This window comes from Rattus norvegicus, chromosome 19 (genome assembly GCF_021556685.1).
Source record: "Rattus norvegicus strain SHRSP/BbbUtx chromosome 19, alternate assembly SHRSP_T2T, whole genome shotgun sequence".
Classification (NCBI taxonomy): Eukaryota; Metazoa; Chordata; class Mammalia; order Rodentia; family Muridae; genus Rattus; species Rattus norvegicus.
The window spans coordinates 17,368,492-17,382,276 of record NC_141552.1 but is presented as its reverse complement, the minus strand read 5'-3'; the positions used below and the strand labels follow the sequence as shown (position 1 = coordinate 17,382,276).

Genomic DNA, 13,785 nt, shown 5'->3' with positions numbered 1-13,785 from the left:
ATTTTTTATTAAATGGTTATTTTATTTATTTACATTTCAACTGTTGTCCTGCTTTCCAGACTCCCCTCATCAAACCTTACATCCCTTTTCTGCTCAGCTTTGCCTATGTGACAGTGCTTCCCCACCCACACATATCCATTCCCACCTCACACCTCTAGGATCTCCATTTGGTGGGCAACAAGCCTCACCTGAACCATAGAGCATCCTTGCATACACTTTGGCTGGCAGTTTGGCCCCTGGGAGCTTAGGGATTAGGGAAAGAAGATCTGTTCAGATATTAAAGCCAATGATTGCTGCATTCTCTTCTTTTTCTGGTTATAGGTGAAATTATGTTTGTGTGCTTCTCTTTTTTTAAATTATTGAGAGAAGATTAATTTCTTGGTTTTTCTTGGGTATAGTTTAGTTCATTGTCTTGGAGTTTTCCTCCTATTAGCCTCTGTTGTGCTTTCCTACAGAAAAGAATTCTTTAAATTTGGTTTTGTCATGAAATATCCTGGTTCCTCCTTTTATGGTGATTGAGGATTATGCTGGATATAGGAGCCTGTGTCTGCATTACATCTGCCCAAGATTTTCTGACTTTTAGAATCTCTGTTGAGGAGTCTGGTGTAATTCAGATATGTCTGAATTTATTTGTTACTAGATATTTATACCTTACCCCTTTTAATGTTCTTTCTTGATCTGTGCATTTAGCGTTTTAATTATTATGTGAATGGAGGAATTTTTCTGGTACAAGTAGTTTGATGTTCTGTAGGCTTGTTGTACCTTTATGGCCTTTTCTTTCTTTACCTTATGGAAGTTTGCTGCTATGATTTGTTGAAGGTGTTTACTGGTCCTATGAACTAGAAATCTTAATTCTCTTCTCTATTTATTATCCTTAGGTTTCAACATTTAATTGTGTCCTGAAATTCATGGATGTTTTGCATTCAATAAACCATACATGTTTATCTGAGATGGGTGTTTTGTGCTTTGTGGGATGACCTCCTTGACCCAGGCTGCATGAAGAATCTCAACTGACAATGGGGACATAAATTATGAGTATGTGTAGCAAGACCCAGGCCTCTTCCAGGTTCTTAGATATTAACTGAGAACCTCAAATACAGTAGTAATGTGATAGTGTGGTGTGAATCTAGTTACTATTCTCTATTTTGATATAGGTGACTCTTTTTGTGTCATGGTCACCTTATAATGACTAGAAGACCTAAGCTTGAGAATGACTAAAGACTACCTTGCTTCTCTAACAGCTGAGCTCTCTAAGAGCCCTGGTGTGACAGCAACTGTTGGTGGACATTCTGGATTATTCCTTCTGTACTTTAACTCTCTGTGTCACTTCCACCATCAGTAAGTTAGTTCAATTCCATAAATTGGAAATCCATCACCTGGAAGAAATACTCTTTTTTTTTAAAGATTTATTTATTTATTTATTTATAGTATACAAGTACACCGTGACTGTCTTCAGACAGACCAGAAGAGGGCATCATATCTCATTACAGATGGTTGTGAGCCACCATGTGGTTGCTGGGATTTGAACTCAGGACCTCTGGAAGAGCTGTCAGTGCTCTTAACCACTAAGCCATCTCTTTAGCCCAAGAAATACTTTCTGAATATGATCTGAGATTGGCCATGGAAAAAGGGTAGCTTGAATTATCCCACCTAGGTTCTGGGCCTGCACAGGCCTGCTCTCCAAAAGAAACCTGTGTTCACAGCTGTTGGCTGGCTAAGAACGATTTCACGAGACGTGATACACAGCCCTCGGACTTCTGCTTCAGTCATCTGCACAATTTCTCCCAGATGATGTCCTCATACCGCCAGCAGGCGGGTGATGAAGCTGTCCAGAACACCAGAGCTCTGAAGGGATGCCTGGCAACCTAACACGTTGAGCAGGCAAGCTCAGTAAGTTCCCTGTGAACACACATCTCCTGAGATCTCTCTATTTAATCATAGGTGATCTTGTCCACCTAATACAGCACCTCATGTGGAATAACAAAATAATTTACAACACAACAGGATTAAAATGAATAAAAATATTTAAAAATATTTGAAAGTGAAAAATAGTAACAAGAACACATAAATATGAAACAACAAAAAGAAAACTTCAATTAAAATCATAACAAAAAAATTTCTAAACATAAGCATATTCTTAACGAACATGTAGAAGCACAGACGTATTGGTGTTTCTCCTCTAGCACACATAATGAAAGGCGGTCCCCCAAGCTGTCTCTCAAGTTGTGTTTTCTGAAGAAGAAAGTGAGTAAGACATCAATCAGTCAGGCTGGCTTAGTGTTATATAAATTTAGGGTCTCTAAGAAATGACAAATTAACTCTGAGGAAGAATATTCATCCAAAAAATATTGTTACCATTCAGGATGTTTGTCATCAGGGACTCCTGAGAAAGCAACTCATTCTTCAGGAAGCTCTCTTACTGGGGTGTGTCCAATTCCAGCTCTCTTGCACTTTCTGAGACCTGGGAGAGGAACACAGTTTTAAGACACTGATTTGGTGGGGAAATGCTAGCCAGCTGTCAGAATGCTGCCTTCTACCACCTCAGTTCTATTGGACAGTCGACATGGACCTTTTAACTGATATCATTGTTGCTAACTCTGCAGGTAGGGCAAAATCCCCGGCAAGCCTCACTGTAATGTGGGCTGACAATATGGGACCCAGACTTATACCAGTGCAAACCAAGAACAGGGCACAGGGAAGAGACCTCATTGGGTTGCCGGAAGAAAGGAGATGTCCATATGTCACCAAGGTTAAAGTCAATGACAAGTACTAATTTGACATTTGCACTTGGTTCTTATCCCGGAAAGATGCTTCCTACACAAGAAGTCACATTAACACAGAGTGTCATTTGGCAAAGAACCACGAACTTGTTCAAAGCTCTGCATAGGATCCAATCTATCACATGGATATGCAATAATGAGGTATGTTATTCATCTGTCACCATTTCTAGACTGCAGCTTCAAAAAGAGCAGCAAAATATACTTGCAATATAATTCCATTTCTGAAAAGTGTTTACCTTCCCAGAATATTTGTGCATAGGCAGAGCATTGAACAATTCCATTACATGAGGTGGTTGGCTGGTTGTGATTGTAAATTAGAAAGGAGGTAGGAGGAAGCAAAGATGTATCAAATTGGCAAATTTTATCAGATATTGTTAAGCTAACACAGCTGTTTGTCCCTACCAGATGATGCTGGGTCTGGACGTTGCTGGTCTTTATCTTTCTTGCTTAAGTCAACCAAATATTTCTGGTTCAGTGCACACTCAAGATGTCCCTCCTTGCTCCCCTGCTTCAGTGGGACCAACTTCTTCCTGCATGTGTTCTCCATCAGGAGCTGGCTGAGCAGGTTTCTGGAAATACAGTCTGCAGAGTAAGATCATGCTGCCCCTTTCTCCCATTCCTACTCCCAAGTCCCACTAACTCTACCAGGTCCCAGATACCCATGAAGACTTAATAAAATACATCTCGATACACATAATGCTGCTGCACAAACCACAAAGAGTTAATTCAGGGAAGAATAAATTGTTTGCTTGGCCCGAGCACCAATTAGTGTCCACATCTCTCAAAAAGAACATGGATCTACAACTATCCATGAAAGCCCAATGCATGGGGCAACATCAATTAGTAGTTGGCAAACACCCGCAAAAGAGGTCAGTAGAACCAAGAGAAGGTCATGCTAACCCTGTGGTCCACGCACTGAGTGTTGTAAAACCTGGTATGACCCCAGAGGCCCAGGTCAGACTAATAACGTTCTGCTGACTTCAATCAGTGCTGTTCTATCTAGAGCCTTCTGCAGATGCCTAGACAGTCCTGGGATGAGTAACAGTCTTTTATGGAACTGAAAACTGAGTCCTAATGACCCTGGAACACTGATGTGTAAACAGCACAAGAGATAGAACCAGAACTGAAGACCGTCCAATCCAGAACAAAGAAATCAGAAATGGCCATTCCACAGGTGACAGCCTTTCTGACCAGGACTTACCTAGAGAAGGTAATCTCCTTCTTCAGCTTATGGTTGTTCTCATGGATCTCAGTGTTCTCCATCTCTAAGTTGTGCAGAATTGACATGACCACCTCCTCCATTCTCTCCAGGTCTTCATAATATGGATTTGGCCTGAAGTGTGGCCTGGCCCCAAATGATAGAATACAATGAACATCAGCATTTAGGAAGATATGAACTCAGGGTGGGTCCTGTACTACACCAGTCCTGGAAGGACACCTTCTGAATTCTACATATTGGACATTCTTCAGCTTCAGAAACATGTTTTTCTGCGTCCAGCACACCAGAATCTCGGCATCCAGATGGAGGGTTCCCTGGCTCCCTTTATTCAATCAAGAGGAAATCTGCAGTCCAGCCAGTTGAGCTATCAAGAGCCTAGGCCACACCTCTCCATGCTCCCCCACCCCCAACGCACCCAGAATCCTGTGATTTCCTTTTTCCTGTCCTGATAACAGACCATATATCAACCCAAAATTATAATCTGCACAACGAATACAAATATACAGGCAAACGTGGCCACATAAGCAAAGAACTGTGCTGTTGACCGTGGGGCTCCCAGAACAAAGCATTCACATCACCATGAAAGTGTCACAGGTAAATACTCAGGCCAAGACATAGACTCCTATATTCCAGGTGTGGAGGGAAATATAAACATATAACAGTTGTGCATATGCATTTGGATGTATGCACACACAGACTCACAGACTGAGACACACCCACAAAAAAAAGAGAAATGTAAACAGAGTCAGAGAAAGAGAAAAGCAAATATGGAAACAGAGAGCACTGTGAGAACCAGGAGAAATGCATGCACCATTGCTGTGTCTGAGGGGCTCCCACAGACACACAGACAATAACAAACAGGCCTGAGCCTGACAACTTCTAGTCAAGCATTGAGATGAACTGTTTGGGACCAGGCCCCTCAGGCTGCTGCCTGGATCTTCCAGCACTCAGTCCCTGCCTAGCAAGTACAGAGACTCACCATAAACTCACTGCAATTACAATCTTGCACAGCCACCAGCTGTCAAGGGCTTTGCAAATGCACACTAGACACTCACTCTCCCTGACTTTATCCCCGAATTCTTCATTCAGACCACAAGTTCTGCTTTTCAATAAATGGAAGCAGATGAGTCCATTGTCCATCTCTCTCCTCAGGAAGGGTCAAGGTTCTGAATCTCCTCTATATGGGAGGTGAGGTTTAGCACAGGGTGGTTAGGGATGCACAGCTTTCTAGAACCCAAAACCTTAATAGGATAAGATGAAGGTGACCTTGCAGACCCAGGAATGAAACAAGAGTGTTTGGAGCGATTCATACCTGTTGTTTTTGGATCTCTCTGTCAGAAACCTCAGGCGATCTCTCAGGTCATTTCTCTCCTCGGTAATGAGCTGCAGCTCTTTAATCAGCCTCTCCTTTTCCTTCTTGACCTGCTTCTCGCTTGGGGCAGTTTCAGGGGAAGATGTTTCTCTCCCAGCGTCTGTAGGTAGAAGAACACAAGTGAACCTGCATGGGGAGAATGCATAGTGTGTACATAGACCACAGTTAGGCCTAAACAGGAGAACAAGCCTGGAACCCAGTGTCACTGCTAGGCGATTGGTCTATCCTCAGTGGATCTCAGTTCTCCCACTACTCTATAGAGACCAAGAGATGTAAGCAGCCAGGTGTTCCTTATGCCGGACATCAGGTGCTTACATGTACTACGGAGATGGCTTCTCCAGGATTATCATTAACTGAACAGGGTACAGCTTTATTTCAGGACCCTCACCCCTGTGGCTTCAGAACTCAGATGATAAATTCACCATCCACAGGACTTGAGTGACTGGAGACACTCAGATGTCCTACCCTGATACTCTAGGCCAATATCTTTGGATTAAATGCATTTCCAGGGAGGACATGGTCAACAGACTTATCAATTCCCCTATTTGAAATACCAAACCCCTGAAGTGCCAATGGGTTACAGGCTGAATCTTGGTCCACATATTCCAAATAGTTTTGGTATTTTAGAAAAATGTTTGTAACACACAACCTCTAATATATAAAGCTAAGGATGACCCTGCAATTAGAAGAAATCAGAGAAGGTCTAAGAACATAAGGTTATTGCCTGGAGCACAATTTTCTCCCTGTTCCTACTGTCAGATATCCACTGTATTTAAAGAAGCAATGATAGTGAAGTACATTGCTGCCCTGTCTAAACTCAGAAAAGGTGGACCCTCCATGACTCCTGATGGTGTTTTTATATCAATGTAACATACCAAATGAACTGAAAAGTAAAGGCCAGAAGTTCACAGTGTAATAGCATTGGCCTAACCATATCCTCCCAGTGGGGATAGAGAATCTAAAGTTCTGAAATCCTTGACTTTCAGGAATTGTGATATTCATGGAAATTCAATTCCTTTTCAGATGCTCCAGTTGTTGTGGCCCATTGCTAGAAAGGTCAGCTTAAGCCTCCAGCCCCCCTGACAGGGAGCTCAAAATATACTGCCCAGAACTTACTAAACATTCCCCAGAAGTGCTGTCTTTGTCCATCATTACTTTGAGACGAAAGGCCAGATTCCTTCACTCTAGTCTGTCCACAATCGACATTCCCCCTCCCAAAACACTTGCGAAGACGGGAAAACATGTCTTAGCTTGTAACTGCCAGACTCAGACTGAGAGAAACTAGGGCACTGGTTGTCACTGATGTCTGGTGACATCACAGAGGATGCCAGAACTCTCTAGGAGACAATAGAATGTCCAAGAAGGGACAGCAGATGTCATGGGGAGCAGACTTTGCCTCCCTGCTAATGTTCTCCCTGTACTGAGCATAAGCTGAGGTGCCCTTTCCAAGAGACTTTCCTGGGGCAGAGTCACTGAGCATCTCCTGCTTCCAAAGCCAAATTTTCTTCAAGGCTTGATTATAAAAAAACCTTAGTAATTCCTATGCATCTAAATGAATGTTTCCTCCTATATCTTGCCCCAAAATGTCTCATCCTAACTCAAATTATCCTCATTCACCAATGTTAGCCATTAAAACTTCCTGAGATTTCATACCAGCTTGAATATGCAGTCAAAATTTCTTCTGTCTCATTATGTACGGGTGCTTTAAATCACATCAAGAAATAGTCTGCATGTAGGTTACAACATGGGTGTGTGTTAGGGGAACACTCATGAAGTCATGTGCTTAACAATCGACAATTGCCAGAATATTCCTTAGGAGAAAGAGTTGAAATCTTTATGGTGCTAGGAAAAGTGTGGAGACCAGTTGGCAGAGGAAAGTGCAATATTGGAGCCACCAGTGAACGGAACCTCATGCTGCTTGTGGGGTTCTCCTCTCTGCACCAATGTCGCCAAAGGAGCACTGCTCACAGGCCTGAGTAAGATATACCATGAGCTTCTATCAGAAAAATAAAATAGTCAAGAGATATAGGGGGTGCACAGAAAGGTCTAAAATGAGGCTATAAACATCATTAAGTGGATAGAGCAAGGTCCCAGCACCTGTACACTGGAAAATGGCCACCACACCAAACACAAAAGCATCTATCATAGTGAAAAATGAATACTTTATAGAATGCACACACTAACATTGATTGATCACATCCATAGTTCAAATTTTGGGGGCAAATTCATGGCCCTAACTATCTTTCTCTCAACCCATATAGCAAAAAATAAGAAAGACAGAGAAAAGGAAAAGTCAAAACAAAATCCAAAGCTTCTCATATGAGGACTGCAGGAAGTGTTATCTGGTGGTCAGTTCTGATTAGACATTTTAGATAGAACAGTGCACAGTGACCCTTGATGTGATGTCCCTATATAAAGCTTTTTGCAATATTGGAATTTTAACAAACCTCATCCAGAACGTACAGAAGAGGTAAGGATGTGATCACCATGTCCTTGCTCTCTATCAGGTTATTTTTCTGTGTCCTTGATTGTCAGGCATAGAACAGCAACAATCTGAAATAGCTGGTAGACATGGGAAAACGTGGCTAAAACTATAGTTGTGGATTACACACCTCAACTGTCAAAGGCTAATGCTGTCCTCACAGTCCTTGGAAGCCACTCTTGTAAGCCTATCTATTGGAAAGTGGAAGGAGGTTTATCTGAGCTCAAAGTGAACCTGGCCAGCCAGGGAGAGGGCAACATGGGATACTTGAGATCCTGTCTAAAACCAGCCCAGAAACCCACACTTCATTCAAAGCATCATCCACCAATTCTCGATTATCTACCATTCTCTCCCTACCAGTCGTTCAGTTTGGAATGGTAGAAAAAAATGGAACTGATCTTTCTATTGTAAGGACCTTGATCTCTCTTTTCTTAGGTCCACATTAAGAGTATATATAAATGGATATCACCATCTGAACATCTTAGTATTATCTACTCTGTATATCTAGCATAATACTGTGCCTATGACAGTCTCAAGCTTCCTTGAGCATTGTTGCCCCAGCAAGAAGTATGAAGTACTGAGGCCAGTCCCCAGGGATCCTTTCAAGGGTTTAAAAGAAAGCCATCAGAGATACTCCACTTTTTGTCCTTAGATTAAATCAAGCTGACACAATGTGAACCTGGTGGGCTATTTAACCATGCATCTTTCTTCCAACCCCTCTTTTCTGAGTTCAGTCCATGGCAGAATTCATTCCCCACCACCATAGATATTTCTTTGTATATTTCCACAAGAGCCAGGTTTCTTTCTCTTTTAAATAGAATTAGTTGTAGTCAGTCAACTGTTGCCCTATGTAAGAAATGATTAGTATATATTGTAACTTACCACACTGTATTTGTGTATACAAGTACATTATTGGAAATCCAGCATTACTGAGGAATTGGAAACCAGCGCTGTGGCCTTGCCTTTCTGTGCCTAGTCCTGGCTCACAGGCAGCAGGGGGCAGACCTTGATTTCCTCTTCAGGGACAGAGTGATGGTGAATGGGCACTGAGCAGGCAGAGAAACACAGCTGAGGCAGCTCCTTTCAGGTATCAAACACATCATCTCCTTCCCATCTTAAGGGCTGTTGCTGAGGTCTTGCTCCCGTACCTACCTTAATAGCAGCAAATTTGTTACACAGCAGCCAGCTCTTTCCTATTGTTCTGTAATACGCCTCCACATCATGGATGCCAACAAACAAACTAACAAAAAACAAAAAAACCTGACATTGAACTGTGTGGTGCTGGTCACATACCCTGTTATGTTCCGTATGTTACGAGGTTTGTTAATCTTAACAAGTTCCCCAACTATGAGCTTCACATAGTACCCATTAGATTCAAGGAAAATAGGAACAATTATGTGTAAAATGACCCGAGTCAGGGCCCATAGACAGCAGCATTTCCAGCACTTGTGCTTTAGCCCATGTGGATTTTGCAATGAGCTGGGCCTAGCAATGTCCAGTACACAGTTGTGAGCTGTTGCTCTGGTTGAACTGTATTGGTGTGTGCATTCAATGAACTACACCTATTTAAATGAATTCAGTGTTCCTGTGGTCTGAGTCCAGACCTCTTGACACCAAATCTTCCCGTCAGCAGCACTTAGGAAAAGAAGCTAAGGTTAGGAAAGGTGACATCTTGTCATAAATTATGTGACCAGAGGGATGGAGAAATGATCCCTTGTGTTAAGAGTCAAGGTGTCCTCTGTAATATTCAGGTCTATACTGGCCCTGTGCATCAGCTTCAAGGACCCATTTCTGATTTTCTTTGGGGTTCCCATGATGATGCACTCAGACATGATTGGAAAGAACCAAAATGGTGGTCAGACTTGATTTATAAATTGCAGGCAACATTGCAAACTTATGTTACAGGATATTGGATTCATATTATCAGCCCCAAGATAGTGTTATTTACTTTAAAAAAAATTACCTCTGGCAGTTCAGTTCAGCACTAGCACCGATATTTTACCCTAGAACTTTTTTTGGTTGTTTGTTTGTTTTTTGTTTTTGTTTTTGGATGAACAAGTACTTTCTTATTTTGTGGCCCAGCCCTAGCTCTTACTTCTTTGCACAGTCACAGAGAGACCTCAAACATATACTCAGCCAAAAGCAGGGGAATGTAGAAAAGAGCCTAAGGCAATACCACATAATGACATTGAAAGTGGGTGGCCAAAAGGTGTTATACAATTAACCTCACTTCAGTGAGTGATGACATACCAACCTGGTGGCCTACGATTCTGGAATATTAATCAGAATCCTTTCGTCATATTAGATCTTAATAGAAACAAGGAAGCAGTCCTTTCCTGAAGTATATATTCATCATACGTAAAGAAGATATTAAATCCATATACAACTCAGAATAGAATTATCCCCCAAGACCGGAAAGATCTGGCAACATTAATATTAGAAGCTTCTCCTGTGTTACAGTGGTAAGCACAGAAGAAAGAGGAAGATAGGGCTGAAAACAAAAGCATCAGGCCAGAGCACTGTTTCTCAGGATGAGTTGCTAGGTGAAGGTAAATAAACCTTACTAAGTTTAATACAGTATTACATACACTGTTGTAAGTAACTGGAGCCGAGGCTATCCCCAAAGGTTTGCCTGTCTGTGAAATCTGATACCCTAACTCAGGTGTCTTCCCTGGCCTCAGTGGGAGAAGGTCCACCAGCCCTACAAAAACTTGATGTGTCTTGGTGGAGGCACACTCTGAGGGATATTCCTCTACTCTCTCAGAGGAGATGGTGTGAGGACATTGGGGAGGAACTGTGGGAGAGAAGTAACAAGAGAAAGGACAGCAATTGGGATGCAAAGTGAATTTAAGCCTGAATTAAGGTGAAGAGACACCTTAACTAAGGTAACTAATAAAAGAATCAGTGTGTGCCCATGGCTCCAGGTAGATATGTAGCAGAGGACTAGCTTATCTGGGATCACTGGGACGGGAGAACCTTGTTTCTGAGGAAGCTTCATGAACCATGATATTGGAACTTAGGCCTCTGAGGCGGGAGTGAATTGGTGGGTGGAGGAGCAATCTCATAGGGAGAGGGTGTGGGGGACAGAAGAGAGACTCATGTAGAGGAACATGGAGTGGGAGATAAATTGGAAATGTAGATAAAGTGATGAAAGAAAACTAAAAAACATCAGACTATGAGTATCATTTAATTCAAGCCTCAAATAATAAAAACATAAATGCGAGAGTCTCCTGGTCCTGTTCATGTCATCCTGAATCTTAAAATCTTTTTTCCTCCAAATTCCGTGCCACATGAGGTGCACTGAACTGTCAGCTGCCTGCTTGGATGACAACTGCAGCAGCTTCCCTATGCACTTGCTTTGTAGGAGCACGAAATCTATTGAGCTCCCTTTTCCAAGTTGGAACTTTAATTGGTAAGAGTCTTGCCTTGAGGACACCTTCCACATCTCTACAGTACAGAGGCAGGAGGTTTATCGTTAATAACATTCATCTCCTTAACTATGTCACCCTCCTCTTCAGCACATGAATTTGCTGTGACATTAAACTTCTTAGTGATCTTTTCCACTCTAAGCTGCACATGGTTTTCATGTGTTTGCCCTGTGTGTTGTTCCTTCTCCTGCAGTCTTGAGGAACAGTGACCAAAAGTAACCAAACCACAGGCTCAAAGCCATGTTAATACTGTATTGTGTACTATTTTCACAGAGTTGCCTGAGGTGTAAATGGGACATGGAGAATTCGAACATAGTTTGAATCTTAGGCCTTTCACTGGGCAGTCCCTCATCTTCTCTAAAAATTAACCCCATTCTTCTACCATTGAGACCCACCTGCTGGTTAGCTCTTTACCCCTCTGCCGTGGTCTGTTCCATATCTCTTCCTGCCCATGTCTACTCTGAATCTCCTGCTTCAGCTTGCCTCTGCCTATGTCCCTCTCTATGCCCGGAAGTTCTGCCCACATACTTCCTGACGAAGCTCTTGGCCATCAGATCTTTATTACATCCAATCGGCAGTGAGACAACACCTGATACATCTCTTAGCTTGTGTTGAGCTGAGGAGAAGGACAAACATCCACAAAATAGCAAACCTGATGATGGGACATAGAAATGACAAGAGAAATCCTGCCAGCACTTAGCTCACTGCCAGTACAGAACTAACAATTGAAAGTTGACACACCTTAGTACAAAGGGAGGTCACCTCAGCATTTCCCCTTTTACTCCAAGAAATACCTTTAATTTAACATTAATAAGCTAGATAAAATAAGAAAACTTATGAGATGCATCAGGTAAGAATTACTGTCACAATATTCTGTCCATTCGTATTTTGCAAAATTGGAGAAGGTACTTCGTTATCTAAATTATATTAGTCTAAAATTTTGTACCTAAATCATTTTCTATCACTTTTTAAGCTTTGTATCCCTTATCTATCATAACTTGCATTTATTAACCATAATAAGTCTTCTGAGACCAAATGTACTTTCATTAATTCCAAACAATTTAAGCGTTTATGTCTTTCATCCTTAAAATTTGACACATTTTTTGCGTACAAATTTTCTTTATTCAGCTTCTACACGAAGATTATTTTTGCTCTGATTTAGAGCAGGATGCAAGGGTGGAGTGCAGACCTGAGGGGAGGGCAGATGAATGGAGTTGAGCTGCAGGATGTGAGGTTCACAGAGAATAAATAAGAAGTTAAAAAAAATAAGAAATGAGCACAGTGGGGATGAAGCTGTGAATACTTGGCATGGGGACGTTTGGCAGTGGACTGGGCATTTTAGGGGTGGGGTGGATTGGCGTGGGTTCTGGAGTAGTAAGGATGATGTCTGTTCTTGTCTTTTGGGGAAACTCCTCGGTCTTCTCCCATCCCTCCTCCACCTCTACCCCCACCTCCAACCGCCATAACTGCCTCCTACCACAGCAGCGGCTTCTGGGCATCGGCCTCTTTCTGCTCAAGCTCTTCTATGTGCTCGGGGTGGTACAAGCTTTTAAAAGTCCCAGGCAGTGGGCAGACCACGCTCACTCTCCTGGCATCCCCATCCTCTCTCAGGACTTATGGTGCCAGAGCGGTTATCACAGGAGTTTTGATACTGCTGTGGAGTGTCCATAGAGCCCTGCTTTCTGAGCCTCCCATGTCCACCCTGTTCCTGTCCAGGTTCCTGGCTGTCACATTTCTGCACGATGGTGAACAAGTTTGTTTTTCTGATTCTCATAACAAGAAAAGGTTAAGACTAAACTATCTAATCTTCAACCCCATCCAAGATCTGAGGAGGAGAAATGTTGCCTGAATAAAAGGAAATTCAGAGCAAACAGCTTCCAAATCTAAAGAAATGACAGAAATTGTTGGCTACCCTGGGAGTCAGTCAGCAAATATTCCTGTGTCACTGTGGCATCCACCTTCAACTCACTGGGCCAGGAGCTCTGACAACAATCCTTTGAAGCAGGTCACTTGAAGGACTATCCTATTTTTTTTTTCCAAAAACTGGGACACAGACTTCCCCATGATCAACTTCTGCACAGTCTGGACAGCTTTCTGGCAGCAGTAGAGGTAAGTGGGTAGTATTTCACCCAATGGTTCTTTAGAGCCCATCATCTTTTTCAGAATAGATTGGGGACACTACCAGGAGTTGAGGTCTCTCCCACTGTGAAAAGCCTTTAACTATTAGGACATCTGAAATGGCAGATTCTTCAGATCTCTAAAGGATTTGAGAACCACCTTTGTATATAATGTCTATCTCAGTGGACAAATGTGGCTTTTTTTCCCCAAGGGATTTACTTCCTACTTAACTTTAAAAACATACACAGGAAGTTAAATAAAGCTTATTTCTGTACCTAACTAAAGCAGTACCTAACATGACTGGAAAACTGATTATTTATAGTTGGAAAGTACTAGCTTGAATTCCTTAATTATCCACGGCAGTGTGCAGTAGTAATTTTATAAAA

General features: G+C 42.2%; 2 protein-coding genes across 2 annotated transcripts in view; one reads left to right on the top strand and one right to left on the bottom strand.

The window, feature by feature from the left end:
* Positions 1 to 1,399: 1,399 nt before the first annotated feature.
* On the bottom strand, positions 1,400 to 6,659 carry LOC134483567 (uncharacterized). Its single transcript, XM_087595737.1, has 6 exons — positions 6,488 to 6,659; positions 5,312 to 5,471; positions 3,982 to 4,125; positions 3,183 to 3,349; positions 2,356 to 2,461; positions 1,400 to 2,232 (listed from the first exon to the last, which is right to left on the bottom strand). The coding sequence occupies exons 1-5, from the start codon at positions 6,612 to 6,614 to the stop codon at positions 2,397 to 2,399; spliced, it is 663 nt and encodes a 220-aa protein (XP_087451863.1). The 5' UTR covers positions 6,615 to 6,659; the 3' UTR covers positions 1,400 to 2,232; positions 2,356 to 2,396.
* Positions 6,660 to 12,760: 6,101 nt separating this feature from the next.
* LOC147998918 (disks large homolog 5-like) overlaps positions 12,761 to 13,785 on the top strand; it is an 81,511-nt gene continuing 80,486 nt past the window's right edge. Inside the window, exon 1 of the transcript XR_015643812.1 lies at positions 12,761 to 13,390. The gene's annotated coding sequence lies outside the window, so the exon portion shown is untranslated. The remainder of the gene's footprint in view (positions 13,391 to 13,785) is intronic.